The sequence below is a fragment of the Toxotes jaculatrix genome, chromosome 16 (assembly GCF_017976425.1).
Source record: "Toxotes jaculatrix isolate fToxJac2 chromosome 16, fToxJac2.pri, whole genome shotgun sequence".
Classification (NCBI taxonomy): domain Eukaryota; kingdom Metazoa; phylum Chordata; class Actinopteri; family Toxotidae; genus Toxotes; species Toxotes jaculatrix.
In genome coordinates, this window is record NC_054409.1 from 19,283,596 (window position 1) to 19,303,868 (window position 20,273).

Genomic DNA, 20,273 nt, shown 5'->3' on the forward strand with positions numbered 1-20,273 from the left:
AAGAGGCAACTGGCCTGTGAGAGGATTTGGCTCTGGACGGTCACACATTTTTGGAGGGAACACTTAGTAACTATAAATAGTGCTCTGTACTCATGAGATTTATTTCAAGATAAACTGGCAGCATTTATCACACAAGTGTCAGCTGCACTTCACTTTACTGTTTCCAACATTTGTTGCAAGGGAAATACTAAAATTTTAATACTTTTTTTAAATTGCCCTGCAAAATCTTTGGAAGCTCAATTATCTGGGTAAACTATATTTTTACTGTTAATTAAAAACAAATGTAGACAAATGCAGATTGTAATTTGAGAACAATAATCCATGACTGAGTTCAGTATGCGCCCCCCCACCCCAACATAAAAATGAACCCTCAAAACAATAATAATAATTCATCAGGTTTTTTTTTGTGGTTGGCAAACTCAGATCTGTGCTGCCACTTGCATCATTCTTTCTGGTTACAATAGAGAAACAGGAATGCAAAATTGAGTTCTTAGAGAACCTTTGCTTGGGTTCCCACGCTCAGTGTTGAACACACGTTTCAATGATAACACCTGAAACTGAAGAGAAATAGTCTACAAAAGCAGCATGAGTGTTTGTGAGAGAAAACAGGCTTGCATATGATGATACTGTCTGGTTTTTCAGAATTTTGTGTTTTTGTTTGTGTGCCAGGTGGCTCACAGATGTCACATACTCAGGCTGATAAAACAAATTTACTCTCTGCTGGGCTGCTGGGTGTTTCCAGGTCCACAGCCGCAGCTGCGGGTCAGCTGCACAGAGGAAATGACGAGGGTGCTGAATTTATCCACGTAGACGACAGGCACAGAGTCCTGGGAGTTGGGCTGACAACATGGCACCTGGACCTGCAGAAGGACAAACAGAGGAGGAGTCAGGGATGGTAACAGAGATTAATACTCCAACAAGACTGGGAAAAAAAGGATCTACTGAACTCAGTTTTTTTCTTCTAAGATATAAAGTTCAGTTTACTGAAGGCCACTTTCAGTGATGACAAACCAATAAAGTAAAAGACATTTACAGTGACTGCAAAAAAGAACATTTGTTGCAGGGTACCATGGGGGTGTTACATACAAAATGAAGAATAAATAAAAATTAATTTTAACCAGTGCCAATCAGAGCAGCAAAAAGTGATCACAAAATTACAAAGGAGGTCTTGCAAGTACTTTATTTCAAAAGATGTGAACTAGAATTTTTTATATACATAACAGATTAATATGTGTATGCAATTTCATGTACACTTCTCATAAGACTGCATTCACGCAATAACACATGGATAAACATATGATATGAAGCATTTGAATATAAGGTGAGCAAATAAACTGGGAACTCCTTCACAGTCCACAGTAAAAGTTGTTTGGATTATAGGGGCAAAATGAGCCCTTTTAATTCACAGTATCTGTATCATATCATATCATATCATATCAGTTCTGTCCACACATTCATCACACATTATCTTCTGTTTCCATAATACAGTTCTGCTGCCATGTACCAATCTGGATTTCTGGTTTACCAACTATGAGGAGTGTCTTGGCTTGTATTTGGCAAAGTTAATTTATCTTGGCAGTAAAACTCAAACTCCGGCATGTTGGTGGAAAATTACCTAGACTCAAGCACAGTGCTTGATTGTAACTCTGAGTAATATTCATACTTAAGTATTTCTACTTTATTCTTCAACTTCATTAGAAATTCAGAAATGTTAATCAGAACAATGTAAAATAATTGAGGTTTGCAGACACTTATTTCACTATTCAAATGTCTTGGAGAATTATACCTGTGAGTTGCCATCCTGGACATTGGTGTGGGAAGATGGACATTGCACAGTGTTGCCTTCAGGGTTACAGAGTGCGCACTGAACGATGGTAAGGCTGGAAGGATGGATCATCCAGTTGTCCCAGCCCAGATCTAGCCAACATTAGATATTGGATATTTACATTTGCATGGATTACTGTATTCTTCATGTATAAGTGCATGTCACTATGGACGCATCATACAGTACAAACAAACACACACACATTGTTGAGTACCTTTCATGAAGATCTCAGAGGCCATGGAGCAGCACCTCAGGCTTGTGCTGTCTCCATCATCAGGTGACACTGACACTGCTGCAGCTGGAACTACATGGGAAAAGAAGCAATAAAAGAAGAGTGATTTAGACATTTGGCTGGGCTTGACCACAAAGGATCAGGGTCAGGCTGGAACAGTGTGAGACCTACACTAGTTTCTAAAGTTCAAATTTCATTTACTTGCGGTGTCCTTGGCACTGTGAGAAATGGTGCTGAAGGTGCTTTTCCATTGCTTAGTGACATTGTCCAGCCCACCAGCAGGCAGCCATGGCTCAGTCTGCAGGTTGAGAGCTCTGAGGAGACCCTTCCTGATAGACTGCAGCGACTCACCGTGGCACCTGAACGTAACATACAGGATCACATTAAAATATAATAATTAAATTATTAAAAAGCAACACATATAAATAGGAGATTTACATTTTAATTTGACAAAAACCGGTTAACTTTACTGTGTTAACATTACAGTAAAGACAAAAGTTAAAGACATTAGTTTGTAGGTACTCTGTTTCACTACGTGTCAGATATGGTTGTTAAATCTTAACACACACTCACACCCGACCACACTCAAGCGTTTCCAAACATTTGGTTAAGCCACATTAGAGAAGTCTTGCAGTAAGAGTGACTGACTACGCCTGAACATTGTGTTACATCTGTGCACATTGTTCTTAGAAAGCCAAATGTACAACGTGACCCTGAATCACACACAGGATCTGGTATCTTGTTTTCACTTGCATAAACACGTCTGAGCACACAAGCATGAATATAGACCTCATGATATATAACCTGATGGATTATGAAAACGTTATAACCTTAGTCCACACAAGACTTTTCACGTCTTTTTGGACAATATTGAGGAAATCGCTTTAAAATGTTTGCTGCATGCAAAGAAATGTCACTATTAACAAAAGCACAATACTGCATAGGCACAGGCTTGTGTGTAAACAAGTCTGATACTGACCTGTGAAGGGAAACAGGAGAATTAGCAGTGGTTGCAACTTCTTCCTTGAATGGTTGTAAGACAAACGCGATCGCCACTGAAGAGCCCAGAAGCATTGTCATGACAATGAACGCAAAGGACATGGTGGATGAGCTGGATGGTCTGCTAGAGGAACTGGTTTCGAGTCCGACGAATGGCTGCAGTTGGTTCTGCGTGTCTGGCTGGAGGAGGAAATAGGAGGGACGAGACAGGGATGCTGTGCTAGGTATTGTTTCTCAGGGCCTGGGAACCTGGGTTTTTATCTTCCTGTACCCCAGCTTGGCCTTGAGATACTTAACATTGTTGTCCTGTCCCCTGTTCTGTGTGAAAGAGTAAGAGGAGGATGATCCAGCAGTGAAAGAGAACAGGAAGGAGAGTGAGAATGAGGCAAAAAAAAAAAAAAGAATGATACACAGGCATGCCACATTAAGACACATCTGATCTTTTTCTAGTGGTCATTAATCACAACACTGGTGAGAACTACACACCTAACTAGAGATCCACCAATGCATCATAATATAATGCAAAATATTCCAAGCAAGGAGTTGTGAGCTTCACTGTTCGATCAAATATAATTATTCTAAATGTCTTGTACATAATTTTATACACCTTTTCCCAAAAATTACCCCTGACATATCTGGAATCTCTTTGAAATGTTGGGATCTCCTCTAGAATTTAAAAATAAAATAAAGCTATGTGGGTTTGAACAATGTCTGGCCCTTCAACCGGCCTTAATCCAAATCCAGAGAGGGCACAGGCCATGAAAACATTTGAAATTGCATTTTTTAAACTTTTTATCAGCAATTCCAGAGAAGCATGGGAAGAATTACAACGAGTGCCTATTTTTACATGTTTTCACAAGCAGACCACAAAACTGTAGAACACAAGCTGCCCATTCATTTCTGCATTTGGGTTTATTTGTTATCAGTTTCTAATACAACTCCCATTTACTGGCCAGACATGAAAGGCAGAAATCTCCCCTGATAAACATAATAACAATATTATTCCCTTACAGTTGTCTTTCAAGGATGGGATGAGGAGGGAAGAAATGTGACACAAAGCAATAATTGGTGCTGCAGGTGATGATAATATCTGAATCCCAGAGGAAAAAAAAAAGCTTGGCAGTGTTGGCAGCTGTGTGAGCCAGTTAGGATCAGAGAGACATGCAAGGAATGGTAAATTCAAGTCCTGAGGTGCCCTCTCCTCTCCTCAGTGAGGCCTAAAGTGGTTGACTTGCAAGACTTGCAATGATTTCTTTTGTAGCTAATATAAAATGGCAGGATGGTTCTGAAGTGAAGATCATGTTCATCACTGTAGGTTTGCATCTTACGTCTGAGACGCAGACCTGCAGAAAGTAACACTGCCTTTCTTCGTGCGTGCATTAATTTTAGCTGTAATGAAATATTTTTATACTTTTGTGTTGACACTTTTCCTTGAGTAAAGGATAAGAATACCTCTTCTACCACTGTCAAATCTTTCGTAACTTTGTGCCCTTAACAACCCGGGCAATCTGGGCATCATAGCACAAATATGTGAGGAGCTCTTGCCTAAGACGTTTTACAGGTCTCAACAACAGTGTGAAGATCCCCATCACAGGTCTTAAATTATTGACAGGTCTCTACTTCTTAGTGCTGGAACACCGTAACTCAGCAGGTGTATTATTATTTTTTGTAATGTTTCAGTGGTGAAATAATGATTGTTACAACATGCACATATAAAACAAAAACCGGACCTAATATATGCTATACAGTACAGTAGTTTAGTCCTGTGGCTCCTGTGAGAAAAGAAAAAATTACACAAGTTTATATTATTGGAAATGGATTACAGCATTCTTGATTTTGGTCTTTTCATGAGATTTGCAGACACTAACAAAAATATACAAATTTGTCAGCCATATTCTTTATAAACACACACACATGCACACACACACCTCAGGTCACTGTGGGATACTTTAGACCTCATGTAACCATTCATGAATGAGCAGAGTCCTTGAGTACCAGACGTCTCCCACCACTTCCTTGTTGTAGTGCTGCTAGGAGTCACACCACCGGCTGCTGCTCCTGGCTGGGATCACAGAGAGCCTCTATGCACAGATGGGAGATTGTGGAGGGTGAATGGTGCAGATGTTCCACAAGCAGACAACAGAGACGACATTCTTAGTTCAACACACAAGAACTCAAGGGGAGTTGTACAGGCCGTTTCTGAAAGATGGTTACTTTTGCTCAGTGTTTAATCTAACATGGACTTATTAAAAATGTAGCAGGCAGAAAGATAGACAAGCTGCATTAAAACAAATACAGCTGCCGGAAATATTGCTATAGAGATACATTTCAAAATGAATGTCTGCACACGAAGACATGAATATGATTAGTGCAGATAGCAGGGTGACAAAATAACAGGGACACCTACTGTAACAATGTAACTCCACTAGTCCTGCAAAGAATACTACCTTTGTGAAAAATATAATGTTTATTTTTTGTTGAAACTGTCAGAAAGCTGTGCAAGATTTCTTTCGAAGCAGAGGATTTGCGGTTTTGTTGCATTGGGTAACACTACATTGCAGGGTGTTTCTGTATGAAATTGTGTGGACTGATGTCAACGGAGCTCAAAGTGTGGGTGAAATGTTCAAAACGCACAGATGAAAATGTTAGCAGAAGCAGAATAGGACACCACCATCGGCTTCTGCTGCTAAAACATCCACACTGGCCTCTGCTATGTTCAGAATGGAGGAGTCAAATGAAGAATTTCTGTACATAATATCAGGTAACTGGTTTTAAATAGTTTGTAAGTTAATTTAGCAGTTTAATTTAACAGTTGTCATATTCGTCCAAATGATGACACAGGACCTGAGCCGAGGCCAACGCAACCTCCTCTCAAAAACAGCTGCTGCCCTTTATCAGAGCCTTCATCCGTTTACTGAGCGTAGATGCCAGCCGTAGTAAGGTTTAATCCTAATCCACCTGCATCTTGTTTTGTTTAAGTGATCACAGGGCCTGTCCAAGACACTTGGCTCTGCTGTTCACAAGCCTTTTAGCCAGTGTTTGTGTTTGTGATTGTTGAGGGTGTGTAGCTGCAGAGAAGGGACATCCAATTATAACATTACAGCCACTGGGACATGTGCTGCTGCGCCTGGGAAATGGAAACGTCTATGAGATAATGTGTGGCTGGAAAATCTGCAGAAAAAAATGACAAGATGTCATTAAAGGTGCTGAAGAAGTGAGAGGAGGTGATGAAAAAAAGGTAGCGTGGCCAGGTAAGGTTACTTTGAGCCAGTCCAGGGCTTTGTTTTTATTTGGTTACAGTTTGGTAAAATTTAGGTTTTTTGAGCACCTACTCTATACATGCTTTAGCAATTGTGTTATAAAAGATCCAGTAATTACAAGTAATAAGAATTATTTCTCCAAATGATTTTTAGTTAGTTAGTTTTTGTCAGGGTTAGGTTGTGATTTATTATGTATTATTTATGATCAAAACATCGAAATGTGCAGTGAAATTGATAAAATAACAGAAAAATGTGTTATATTGTATACAGAGATCTATTATTACATTATATCTGACCTTGTGTTTTGCAACACTCAGACTCACAAATGAAAGTATTTTTGTCTGTGACAGTGACAACAACAAAGGGTCATGGGATGTGGCTTGGGAAAACCAGAACTACAGCTGAAGAAGTGTGACAGAGGTGTGGCCATTTTGGGAATCATTTTAATAAACAGTAAAGCTTCTAAGTTTTCAAAGAAATGTTCCTAATTACTGCAATAATTCACTGTCTGTCATTATCTTTTTTTTTTTGTCATTTTTAGTGAGCATCTCGGTCCCAGGTAAATATCTTGTTTTAATCCATCCTGTCTTTACACTTAACAGCTTGTGTTCAAAACTATCAGAGGAAAAAAAAAGTCTAAATTAGCTCAAATAACTTTTGTAATCTCCATTTTATTTTTATGCACTCTGTGAAGCTGCCACTGGTGAGTCTTCCAGTCTAGATCTGACATAGTGAATGAAATCATTGGTGGCGAGAGGAAGATCCTACCTCAGTGGCTACAAACCCTTCCCGCTTCTTCTCTTTCTCAGCAATCAGAGCGGCTCTGTTGATCCAGCGCTGGTACCGTCAGTATGTGGCCCGGCTGGAGATGAGACGCAGGTGCACGTGGAACATTTTCCAATCTATTGAATATGCAGGAGAGCAAGACCAGATTAAGGTGAGGTCACACAGTTTTGGGAAAGGGTTTGCACAGTGTGGATATTAATTGATCTTATATGTATGTGACCTTTCCACAGTGACACAACTAGATTGATTAGCCGTGCTAACCTTGAATTTTTAGATTCTCTTTCCTCTTCCTGCAGCTCTACAATTTTTTTGGCTTCCTAATGGACCACTTCACCCCAGCAAGCAGCGAAAGTAAGACAATGACTCTCAACTCCTGTTTCAATTCACTGACTTGCAGATTTCATTAGATTACTGTTAGTGAGATAATCTGAGCTCACCTGCTCCACCCCCTGCTGAGGAACGTAAAGGCATTTCCCCTTACTGCGCTGATCCACTTCCCTTTCTTTCCCTCTCTGGCTTTAATGCAGGAAACCTAATATCTCATATCTTTCGCGAGAATGAAATCTGTCGCGACACAGAGTGGGAGAGATATTTTTGTTACAAGAGCATTGAGGTGCCCGACAGCTACACTGGCCCCCATCTGACCTTCCCCATGACCTTCTGTGGGGTGTCGAAGCTGGTGGAGGCCTTCAAGCACAAACAAGTAGGCACAAGGGCACATAAAGCACACTCATGTCAGATACCAAAAGCAGACAAGACGACACAAGTTTCTAATAGTTGGCTTTTTCTTCAGCACTCCGTTTATTCGTGTGTTTTTTTTCCCAGTAGCAGCTCCATGCTCGATATGTTCTGCAGCTTCTTGGAGAGACCTGGAGACTTCTAAGAATCCTTACAAATATTAATCACGTCTCCACCTGCCATACAAAGGAGATCACCATATGCGGTGCACATCAGCCTGCCTTTCCTAGACACATTTTGCTTTTATATTTTATATTCTTTTTATTGCCCTTGAAATATTCAGAGTGTACTTTGAGCTGCCACAAATATTAAGACATTATTTATTCCTACCCAGGAGACTTACACGGGCACCTTGAAGACCTGCTGCTGATATTCTATAAGGTATTCGCAATACTTAAATCACCATACTGTCAGTGAGTGATGTTCGACTTCATTAACACCTTGGACTTTATCTGTCCAGAATGGTTTGCCATCCTGTGAGAAACCGTATGTCTTCAATGGAGACTTTGTGGATCGTGGCAAAAACTCCTTAGAGATCCTGCTCATCCTGTTTGGGTTCCTGCTGGTCTATCCCAACGATGTCCACCTGAACCGAGGGAACCATGAGGACCACATTGTTAACCTGAGGTGAAATAGGCTTAGCTCACAGTCTGCACGCTGCTTTCTCATTCTTAAACCTATTCAGTGGCTTGTTCTGCCTGTTTTCTCAGAATTAATGGTTCTGTGAAGTTACTCACAGTATACTCATTTGTGGCTTTATGCAGTTAGTCTGTTAATATTCAACCTACAGCTGATACGTGAACTAATCTGCTTATTCTCTGGATGTTTTCTCCAGATATGGTTTCACTAAAGAAGTTCTGGGAAAATACAGGGTAGGTCTTGTGAATCTTTACTTTAACCTCAGTATTACAGTATATTGCTCTCAGCAGAACCTATGCAAAATGTACCAAAAGTAAACATCATAGTATTACATTACATGCATGTACATGTAATTAACTGGCATAAGACATGGAGTTTATAATAATAAATAGGACTAACTTGGTCTGCAGATGCATGGTAAAAAGATCCTAAAGCTTCTCCAGAAGATCTTCAGCTGGCTGCCTCTGGCCACGGTGATCGATCACAAGGTGTTGATTGTGCATGGAGGGATCTCTGACACGACAGACCTCGACACGATCGCCAAAGTGAACAGACACAAAGTGAGACAGCCCTCCAGCACCAATTAGTGATTTTTTTTGCAGCAAATGTAGAAATATTATCATAAAATGGATACGCACATGTGTTTAAGCTGTGTGTTTCTGAATGTGTGCAGTACGTGTCGGCCCTCAGGCCTCCTAAGCCCAGCCAACATGCAGTGAATGGCAGCAAGACTCAGACAATGAACAACAAAAACATGGAGGCTGACAGACCAGCAGAAGGCCGGCGTCGAGTGTGTTCTCTGACTCACCACAGCTCGGCACCGGCTCAAAGGCACGACCACCCTCGCCGCTCGCTGCAGAACCCGCCCATGAGCGCTCACCTCAACTGGTCAGTGGAAGAGGAGCTAAAGAGGAGGCGCAGGCTGGCTGGGTTTGACCAGTCCTATGGAGAGCTGCAGAAGTCTGACTCTGACTCAGACCCAGAGTGTGGAGAGACAGGGGAGACAGATGAGCATGAGTGGAAACAGGTGAGTGATAGACAAGGAATGGATCTGAGTAGTGGCTGATGTTTTGGCAGATGGAAAACATGGACTCTTCAGAAGCAGCAGTGCTCCAGAATGCACACATTTTAATACTGTGTGACTTTGTAATTTACAGTCCTTTGTGAAGTGATTTAATAATACAGAATATTTTAACTGTAACTGACTCATTCACCCAGATAGTGGATATGTTGTGGAGTGACCCCATGCCCCAAAATGGCTGCATACCCAATGAGGTGCGAGGTGGAGGCTGCTACTGGGGCCCAGATGTCACTGAGGAAGTGCTGGGAAGACACAACCTGCAGCTCCTCATCCGCTCCCACGAGTGCAAACAGGACGGCTACGAGTTCTGCCACAACCGCAGGGTGAACGCAAAGAGTCACATAAGGCACAGATTTTGGAGGGAAAGAAGAGTTTGAGTGATTATGGATATGGAAGCAATTACTTTTAGACTGTTATTGTTAAGAGACAGTGTAATCTGATGGCAGTAAGAGTATGAATTTGCTCATCTAAGCATTTGTCTTTCAGCTTTAGCATATTAAGCAACTGTCTCCTGTTTCATCCAGGTGCTGACTATATTTTCAGCATCTAACTACTATGAGGTGGGCAGCAACAGAGGAGCCTACATCAGAATGGGCCCTGATCTGGTCCCACACTTCATTCAGTATCAGGCCAGTCGAACGTGCAGAGAGCTCACCCTGAGACAAAGGTTAAAAAAAAAAATCACAGAAAAAAAAGAAAAAATTTAAAAAGAACACTTAAATACTTTCATGTGGGCACAGTGATGATTAGCCTTTGCCAGTTTATTTCACAGTTACTCCAAGATTTATACAGTTTAAGTAAAAAAAAAAATGTTTTTGCTCTCCCTGTTTTTTGACAGTGTCGGGTGGACGGAGAGATCAGCTCTGCGAGCTCTGAGGGAACAGCTGTTTGTGCACAAGTCAGATCTCATCAGAGCCTTCCAGGAGTTTGACCCTAACAACACAGGTACTTGGCAAAAAAAAGCAGTCATATACAGCACAGGAGTACTTTCTATCGCCTTCTAATTGCAGTGTATCAGAATGTAAACAGTGATTCAGTAACTATAATCCCACTGTATCTTCCCATCTGTGTCTCAGGGATGATCTGTCTAAGGCACTGGGCCAGTGCCACAGAGAGCGTCTTGAATCTGGGTCTGCCCTGGAGGGTGCTACGCCCTCAGCTTGTCAACAGCACAAAGTATGGCATGGTGGACTATCAGCAGTGGATAAGAGAGCTCTCCATCACTGAGCCCAGACTAGAGGTCAGCCTTATTCTACCAGCATCAGTGCATGTGTTTGTGTCTCATCCTGTCTCCCTATCTCAAACACACACAGACGTGCAAAACCATTATCGATTTGTCTTTCCTGTTACAGATATCTGACACCAGCATCCTGGAGACGATGTACAAAAACCACTCCAACCTGGAAACCATCTTCCGAATCATAGACACCGATCACTCTGGTCAGTAAGAAGCTTAGCCTAATTCTGAGACACAATCTCAACGCCTCAGTTTTCCTACCTACTCTGTAAACACTGTACCTATTTATTTTATTGGCTGGGACTGTAACACCTTCTTGTCAAGGGGTCTCACTACGGAAGTATTTCTATAATCTAAGTGTATTAACAATTCCCCCAGTACATGACACAACTCAGATTTCCTATGCCAGAAATTTGGACAATTTAAAACTATGACCTCTTCCTCCATGTCGCCACCTAGGTTTGATCTCTTTCGAGGAGTTTCGTCAGACCTGGAGACTCCTGTCTTCTCACCTCAAGACAGAGATCAGCGACGAGGCCATCACAAACCTGGCCCAGAGCATCGACTTCAACAAGGATGGCAGCATCGATATCAATGAGTTCATGGAGGCTTTCCGGCTGGTAGACCTCTCTGCACATGCCTGAGAGGACAGGACCAGGAGCTGTAGCTGCTGTAGCTGCTGCATAGAGAACACCAAGAACTGTCTTCGTTAGACTTTTTTCATCTGGACACAAATCTGTGGAACTTTGAATGATCAGTAGTTTGGACAGAGAGCATTTTTGTTTATCCAGGTGCAAACTGGATTTTTTTCTACCTCTTAGACTTTTGGCTGTTTGTTTTTTTTTTTTTTTTTTTTTTTACCATATTCTTTTTTCATTCAAGTGTATTCAAGAAGTGAAAGCTGTGTTTTTAAGAGTGTGTATAACTTAATGATGACCTATTTAAAAAAAAAACATCAAACACATGATACTGTCTTTGCCTTTCATGTTTCAGCAAAATAAAAAGCAAATAGTTTGACAGTCAATTAATAATTTAAGTTTTCTAATTAAAAAGGCCAAACATTCCCCAGGTTCAATTGCCCAACCGTTACACTTTGCTGATTAATAGTGACACTAATCATTAGTTTCTGTCCTAAACATTAGAAAAGCATAAAAAAGTTGTTCTGAAGAACACACCTTTCCAAAGGTATTACCCTATTACTGTCAGTATTTTTCATTTTGTGGTCTACATTAAGTGTTTCTGGTTGTTTAAAGTACAATCATGCGTACTTTTATCCACCCACGTTTTCCATCGTCTTACAGTCACTACCTCCACAAAGTTGTAAGCGCCATAAGTGTATTTTAATTCTACCTGTGCTCTCAAAACCATTGTGTAATTCAGACCTTTAGGATATGGGTGACCCTTCTGCACGAGGGGATATAATCTGTCTGAAAGCTGCTTAATCAGTTCAACTGCCAATCAGTCTTTCATCCTTGTGGGGATGTGAATCCAGGACATGAATCCTATCAACTCAAGCTCTACTTTGATGAGATGCTGGAAAGGGCTAACCCAAGGAGGTAAACACAGGGTCCACAACAATGCAGCTGTATATAACCTCATTAGATAAAAAAAAATAAATAATAATAATTAGGCTTCCTTTAAAGTACGTACATAAGGAAATGGATGCAGTGCAGAACTTGTTTATGGTGTATCTGAATTTTTAATAACATTCTAACAGCATTAAAAAAACCAAACAAACATGTATTTACAATGTATTCAATCACGACTCACTCAATCCCATGTCTTGTTTACATGCCAGTCACATGTATAGGCACACATCCATAATCTGAGCTGACATTAGGGGAAGCCAGCTATAATTAGAAGATGTTGAGTCTTTCCATTGAGCTGTCTATATCAGTCCAGAAAGATTAACTGGTCTTTGTTTTGCTGGTACTGATTATGAGGCAAAGTCCTGATAAACTTGCAAAAATGGTGTTAAAAAATTGACCTTTCGAACAAATATGTTCAGCTGCCCTACTGTGATTAAACTTAAAAGGCAAAATAATGTTCCCAGGTGATTCAAATACCGTGTTGACATGTCTGGGTGAAAGGCATGTTCTTTATCAGGAGATTGACAGTGAAAGAGTCAGAGCACATGTGTGTGTATTGGTAGGGTAGACTCAGCTCAGGATGCCCCCTCTCATGTGTCCACTGTCGCTCAGCCCGTGCTCTATGAGTTTTATGTCCTCCAAGTCGTCTTTGATGACGCCGATCAAATGGCTTAAACCGTCCTGCTGCTGCTTCAAGTGCTGAAAGTGAGAGATAAATAAAAAGCGTTTCAGTCGATGCCACAACTTCTAAAGACGTTTGGAAAGCCACAACTGTGAATTCAAAGGTCTGGGTTTGTATTTATCGAGCACCTCAGAGAGGGAAATCACTCGAAACTGGCCAAAAATTCTAACAATGACACATTTTTGGTCCCACTTTTAGGACTTGGAGTATATTTTTTTCAAATTTCTTAACTTTGGAAATTTGGCTCACTAAAAGACAGCTCTTAGCTGATATCCTGTGAGAGAAGAGATATTTTTGTAACTCTTGATGACACTAAGCTCATTAAAACATCATTTTCACTTTTTTTTTTTTTTTTGGACCATGTGTGGGATACACAGGAGCACACACGGTGTCTCTGCAGAAACAAAAGTCCAAAAGTTGTCACAGAACAACACAGAAAACACATCTGTGCAATGGTGATTCAGCCCTCGGTTAACTTGCAGCAGTAATCAGTATAAACACAGGCCCTGGACAAGAATTACAGGACACAGATGCGAAAATAAGATGCATCCTGTAAATTTTCTCTTACTTGTTTGATTTCTCTGAGGAGGTCTGCATCAACACTGTAGCGCTCTTCTGATCTCACAGCTCCAAAGTGGTTCTGCATCCGGATCTGGGACATTAATTCATTCAAACGACCCTGGAAGACGAGACAACGCGAATATATCCAATAAAGACCTCATCTCAAGTAGTAGTCTGATCTCTAACAGCAGCCAAAGAAAAACCATAGTGTGCAATATAGTCAGAGCCCACTGATACTTGGTTAAATTGGATTGGAAAACTGCAGAATTATAGCCTAAATTCAAATAATTGTAATTACAAATACTGTTTCTAAAATATCCAAAATCTGGTAATGTTCTTACAGAAATATTATAGTGAATTTAGCAAGTCCTTGGTAATTAGAATGTGTAAATTTGATATAATTTAATTTCAAACATGCAGTGAAGCCACTTTACCCTATTTCAAGTCTAATCATCAAGAGTTACGAACGAATAAAATGAGCACTTGTATCTAGTTGTAACTGCTTCAGTATAGACACGCTTGCCTTGAACTGTGTGGGGGCATTGAGTTCAGACTGAATGGTGTCCAGCTGCACCCTGAGATGCTCCTCATCCACCTGGATAGCATAACCACTCTTCCTCTGAATCTCTTGTTTAATCAGCACCTGCCAAGAAAACAGAAAGAGGAGGAGGAGGAGAAGGAGGAGTGATAAATATGAAAGTATTACTGAAGCAGAAAAGCCCAAGCAGGGAAAGATGCAGACAGTGCCAGGGCATTCATTCAAGCTCCATGAAATATTGAGATGGCAGTTATCACAGTTCATTTCACTATTCTTGGAAAATGAGAGCTAGAATCCGCCGATAAAATTTCACAGAACAAAGTGAGAAGAATGAGGGAGCTACCTGCAGCACTCTGTGGGAGAGATCCATCAGTTTCCTCTTGTACTGGGCAATCTTGGCCACTGTGGTCGCCTGGTTCTTCTGCAGTTCACTGATGTCATTGGAGATTATCTGTAGAAAACAGAGAGGAGGAAAACTGTTAACATCTTTAACATTTCTCCAAGATTTCAAGTTTCATTTTAGCCCTGTGAAGCCTTAAACAGGCCCTGCCCTGTTGCTTTACCTTAGACGTGTTTCATGTTTTTGCCTTTTTGATATTTTGCTCCACAACATGCTAAGATAGAACAACAGATATGTAGTTTCACATAAGCTTGAAGTTGTATTTTATGGTAATATTAGTAAACTGGCTTTTGGCTTACTGTTATATAAGCCAAAATTGTTCTTGTTCTTCAAAAGAGCTCTGAATCTCACCACTGCCACTTGCAGCTGTATTTGTAATAGTAATTTCAGCTGTAAACAGTCTGCTGGCAGCTACATGAACTGGACATCTGTGTACTCCGTCCTTGACACCACTAAATCTGCTTCAAAATTCCTTTGTTGATAATCAGAAGGCTCTGTGCCCATGTCCACGGAGGTTTTTTTTATTTTTTGTAATATTTAGAGTCCTAAGACTTGAAACAACAGCAGCAGTGTTTTCACTTACATCCACTCTGGTCTGATGCTGTTTGGTCATCTGCTCCTGGATCTGCAGCCTGCGAAGGAGTTCCTTGAAACCCACCATAGGTACTGGGATTAATCTCAAGGAATAAAAACAAACAAAAAAAAAACATTACAAGTCCATAATGACAACATTCTTTTTTCTAAACAACCACAGTCAGGAAAATTTGTCGTCAGGAGACTATTTTTTAATCTATATCATATTCCAGTTACGGAATATGGCTAAGGGGCACTGGATAAGTCTGGTAAAGCCGCCATTGTTTTGGTGAGGCAGGTACACACAGCTTTTATGAGGTTTTGAATAAAACAACTTTATGAATCACATCAATCTTCTCCTCACTTTTATGAATGTAAATTGCTTTTTTTTGCTTTGTAGAAAAAAAAAATCAGACTTACTGATGATTTTAAAATGCTCTTATAGAAGTAAAAAGAGAAGACACATGAAAACTATTTCTAGTGTTTTTCAACCTGGGTCATTTTCTGTCTGTTGTTATTTTCTTTGGGAAAATAGTTGTAGACAAGTGTGTGAAATTATTTCCTTTCCCTTGTAGAACATATGTTCTTAACCAACTTACTTTTCGGGGTCAGGGTTGTCTACCTTTGCCTGCTCCCAAATGATAGGGTCCACTCCTAGTAAGGGACAACAACTTGGTTATAAATCAAGACAATTAAATCACAGGCCAAGAAGCAGATGACACGAACATGCATGCACACGTGTACCTGCAGGAGCATTTTGCAGCAGCTGTTTGAGCTGTGCTGGAGACAGCTCTGTGCGTGTGACAGACATGGCAACTCCGATCTGTGTGAGCTGGACCTTGATGTTGGCCTGCTCCAGGTAACCGAAGAGTGTGGAGGCTGGAATCCGCTTGGAGGTACCATTAGGGGAACGCTCCACCACGTAAATGATCACTTCTGTCCTGAGAGACAGGAGACACACGATTAAAAAAACGCTGCGAGATGAGTTAACTTTTTTCTTCTGAAGATGCAGATCTTCATATGATGAAGAAGATCCCTCATTTGTTTATGATGAATTAATCATAATTTCTGACAGCGAAAAATCCCCACAATCCCTACGAAATTAGGAAACAATGTGCAGCAGTGGTAGTACTGCAAGACATGTAATAGAGACTTACTGGTCGTTTGGCAGGGCTTTGACACCATCTACATTGACAGTGAGTGTTTGGTTGCTTCCCAGGACCTTATGGAGGGACTCCACCAGCTGCTGCTGCTGCGCTCGCAGATCAGCTTCCTTTTTATTGAGAACCAAGACCACTAAACCATCCTCATCCTTACTCACGGGGACACAGCTATAGCCCACTGCCTAGGAAATGCAAGACACACAATATTCAACATCAAATAAACCGAACAACACCTCCGACCTCTCTGTTAAACCATCCCTTTTTACCTTGAACCTGCAGAATGGGTTCTCCTGGGTAAAGTCTACAGGTGGGTTGTTGTTGCTGTAGTAGCCCTTCCCTGTGCCCCAGTAAGCCTGAAGCTGGTTCCATTTGGCTAAGATGGAGTCACGCTCATCTCCCAGCAAGGTGGGGGCTGACAGAGCAGTGACCTGCTGGTAAAGCTGGGTGGGCTGAGTCTGACCCTGCTGCTGAGTCTGCTGGCCAAACAAGCCTCCTGGTATGAGGAAGGAGACGTAAAATCACATTTTCTGAAATGACATTGTGTTTATGTTCTTAGGAGAAAACTACTGACTCCAATATGTGGAATGTGGAAGGTCACCAATCACCAATCACTTCCCCCAACTTTAATTTCTAACTCCAGTTTTATATTGCAGTCTCAGCACACTGTTGGATGGACGATGATGTTAGAGATTAAATTTGTTCCTGCTTACTGTTGCCCTCTACAGTGGGGAGAGGTGTACAGCACAGTTGGTAAAGTTAGAAGAAGGAAGATTATGGGTGAACCTGCTGTATTTCTGAATTGATGCAAAAATGCTCCACAGCTAACGCTTAAAAAATATATTATTGGACCTTTGCTTAATTTTGAAACAGAGGAATGCAAGTATGGTGTGAGATAAACCGTTTCCTGTGTTTTAAACACACTTTTCTGGCGCCATCATTCAGGAAAGGTTGATGAACATTTCTGTAACCACAGTAAATGTGCTTATTTGTGCATTTTATGCTGGTCCTGCAATAAAAAGGTTTCAAATTTCTCAGAAACAATAAAACTGTTATTTGGAAATATGGGCTCTTACCTTGCTGCTGCTGAGCTGACTGGATATTAAAACCTCCAAACCCACCCAGGCCAGTTGTTCCTAATCCAGTCCCGAATCCTGTTGTCCCAGTAGCGGTCCCAGCACCGAGCCCAGAGGAGAACCCGAACCCTTTGTTCTGCACGTTACCAAACAGGCTTCCTAAAAGAGAGGAGTTTGCCAAAAGAGTGAGAAATGATAATCTACAATAATGCTACTCAATGCCAGTTAAGTCTACAGAAATATGCCCTCGGTTCTGCAGAAGGATTGCTGCATGTTGTGGTAGCATGAGTGAGACATCTTGTGGAAGCTACTTTAAGTGTTAGCATTTAAACAAAGCTGAGTATGAGGCACTATGCAACAACACAGTTTTGGGAGGACAGTTGAGAAGACGCATAGATATGGTAACACGTGTGCTGGGTTCTTTGGTATAAATTACAGGGAAAATAGAAACAATATTGTAAAACAGTTTTTTGAGTTTAATTTTTAAATTTCAAATGTTAGTAAATATTAGATAACCCTTCATTTCTCATTGGAAACTTTATTTTTCATGTGTTGCATTGCATGCCTGCCTTTAGACAAATGGAGCATTTTTATGTGTTCAGCCAAACTGCTGCACATTGACATGGAAACTTTAAGTAACTCCAGCTCAGCAAATAATGGCTCATTCCAGTAAACTTCCAAATAAATGATTTGAAAATTACCTAGAATTAAAGAACCCATAAAATAAAGGATTACTATACCTACATAATATTTAAAATTTAACCAAAATCAGTTTTCCTATTCTTCAATTTTTATTTACTATTATTATTTATTTTCTGTCTTATACATAAAGGGCACCCAAAAAAATGGAAGGTTCATATTTTTTTGTTAAACCTATAGGCAGCTCAACTACTGACCTGTGGCAGTGGAAGGAGCAGCAAAGCTAAAAGTCGACCCTGGTGCAGCAGCAGTTGTTGTGGTTGTCCCAAAGCCACCAAACGCGCCTGAAAAACAAAGTGAATCATGACAAATGAGATACACGAGAGAAAACAAAAAGATGTGAGAGAATGAAAGAATGGCATTTTTGACTATATAACATATAGAGGAAGAGAAAAATTACAACTAAGCTTTGAAGATTAACAAAAAGGAAAACCGAAAATGGTGAAAATGTACTTGTTTTCAACAGGAATCAAATGAAATGAGTGCATAATTCAACATTTTATCTCCTCATGCAAATGGCAACAACGATGCACCACAATTTATGGGATAGACCACTAGGTGAGATGAAAAGGCACTGCACCACATATATGTGAAAATGGATGAAAACGTGTATTTACAGACACAGACTGTACTGAGTAATCAATCACAAAGGTCATCTACCTGTGCTAGCCAGGCTATTACCAAAATTGAAAACAGTGCCAGTGGTGGTTGCTGTACCAAAGCACCCCACATTAAAGCTGACTGCTGCTGGGTTGGCATTTAAACCAAACCCCCCAAAACTAAACCCACCAGCCGTGGTGTTTCCAGCTCCCAGCCCCCCAAATCCTGCAGCCAGCGCAGGCAGGCAGCAAGAAAAAGAGAATGACATGGAGGAATTAAATGACAGGAAGTCAGGCATATTATGAACTCATTAATTGTAAAAACAGTCCTCAAGCGCCTTAAAAGGCACAAGGTTTTAAAGTAATACCAAAACTACATGCTTTGTAAATAACCTGTGCAACTTACCAGTGCTGGTGGAGCCAAAACCAAATCCTGTGGCTGGTGCGGCAGCAGTGGTGGTGGCTGCCCCAAAACCAGGGGCTGTAAGAGCTACAGAGAGAAAGCAGACACTAAGTAATCAAAGTGGCACAAAATTAGATTAGAATACAACAAGTATACATAAACACAGTCAACACAAATTATGCGCATGACTGTGCTTTGTATCGGTATGTATGAGCAGACAGAGATCCCTCAGTAATGTGATTTCAATGTAAATGATGGGGTGGGGGAGAAAGTCCTTGTTCTGTGCAAAAAAAAAAATCTATTCAAGAGACCACTGAAAGACACCAGAGCCGAGCAGCCCTGGTCACTACGGGTCATAAGTGAGCAGAGCTGCCCCTGTCAGTGGACTTACTGCCGAATCCGGATGAGGCGGTGGTGGTGGTGGCTGGGGGGCCAAAGCCAAAAGCTGTAGACGCTGTGGTTTTGGCACCAAATGAACCGAAAGAAAACCCGGGGGTGCCTTCACAAGGACACAGAGGGTGCTGTGAGTGTTGGGTGTTAGGAGACTATAGCTACGATGGATTTCACGGGCTGCGAAGCTAATTTTTTGATCAAAAACAAACGCTAGCTCACACTGACAGACCCCAGCTCGTGAGACCTGTTCATTAGCCAAACCAGCTAGCAAAGGAGGCACACAACAGTACACGTATAATAATGAAGGTTAAGTAGTAGCACTTTAAATTTAACACGGGTAACAGCATTTCTGGCAAAACAGTTTACAGCATGTCTTTCTTTAAGTGAAGATTTCTCATAAAGTTTATCATTAGCCGGTAGATGATCCCTCTGTCACGCTGCCATGCTACGGCAGCTTGATGTCAGCTATTAGCTGACTGTTCACATTTATCGCCAATGTATACACACCAACGTAACGCTGTCTTTGCAATAAATATGCGACCTATTTCTAGCCTCGTTAAAATACTCTTAAATTTAAACAAAAACGCCCATACTTGCCGCTGCGTTGCCCGTGGCGCCGCCAAAACTGAACGCCATGTTGACTGTCACCAGAAGCACTTCTTCTTCTCCTTCTTCTTGAGGTGACGCAGTTATCATCCAGCGTGACGGCGCATTACCGCCACCCAGTGTCACGACGAGAGATGACTACCAGCCACTGCAGGGGTCAGATAGGATACTGTAAACATCTTCGTTTTATATATTTT

The 20,273-nt window shown here is 41.0% G+C and overlaps 3 protein-coding genes across 4 annotated transcripts; 1 reads left to right on the forward strand and 2 right to left on the reverse strand.

Annotated features, from left to right (window-relative positions):
• Positions 1-402: 402 nt before the first annotated feature.
• Positions 403-3,158, reverse strand: LOC121195584 (growth/differentiation factor 6-B-like). The gene is made up of 5 exons (XM_041059147.1): positions 3,037-3,158; positions 2,259-2,416; positions 2,040-2,129; positions 1,787-1,917; positions 403-860 (listed from the first exon to the last, which is right to left on the reverse strand). Exons 1-5 carry the CDS (start codon positions 3,156-3,158, stop codon positions 711-713), a joined length of 651 nt encoding a protein of 216 aa, XP_040915081.1. The 3' UTR covers positions 403-710.
• A 3,526-nt stretch (positions 3,159-6,684) lies between these two features.
• LOC121195774 (serine/threonine-protein phosphatase with EF-hands 2-like) lies at positions 6,685-11,497 on the forward strand. The gene is made up of 18 exons (XM_041059434.1): positions 6,685-6,736; positions 6,858-6,875; positions 7,011-7,019; positions 7,126-7,253; positions 7,399-7,453; positions 7,630-7,805; positions 7,931-8,045; positions 8,175-8,221; positions 8,301-8,467; positions 8,676-8,712; positions 8,890-9,039; positions 9,153-9,506; positions 9,698-9,883; positions 10,085-10,227; positions 10,399-10,505; positions 10,637-10,800; positions 10,913-11,000; positions 11,257-11,497. Exons 1-18 carry the CDS (start codon positions 6,685-6,687, stop codon positions 11,439-11,441), a joined length of 2,181 nt encoding a protein of 726 aa, XP_040915368.1. The 3' UTR covers positions 11,442-11,497.
• Positions 11,498-12,472: 975 nt separating this feature from the next.
• On the reverse strand, positions 12,473-20,127 carry nup54 (nucleoporin 54). Of its 2 annotated transcripts, XM_041059435.1 has the most exons (14): positions 20,064-20,127; positions 19,469-19,576; positions 19,081-19,164; positions 18,273-18,359; positions 17,377-17,535; positions 16,570-16,796; positions 16,298-16,485; positions 15,885-16,081; positions 15,740-15,794; positions 15,151-15,244; positions 14,511-14,618; positions 14,153-14,272; positions 13,637-13,747; positions 12,473-13,085 (listed from the first exon to the last, which is right to left on the reverse strand). In XM_041059435.1, exons 1-14 carry the CDS (start codon positions 20,104-20,106, stop codon positions 12,957-12,959), a joined length of 1,710 nt encoding a protein of 569 aa, XP_040915369.1. In that variant the 5' UTR covers positions 20,107-20,127; the 3' UTR covers positions 12,473-12,956. The 2 variants fall into 2 exon arrangements, with proteins under 2 accessions (XP_040915369.1, XP_040915370.1); XM_041059436.1 differs by lacking the exon at positions 19,469-19,576 and having other exon boundaries at positions 20,064-20,120.
• Between the last annotated feature and the right edge of the window lie 146 nt (positions 20,128-20,273).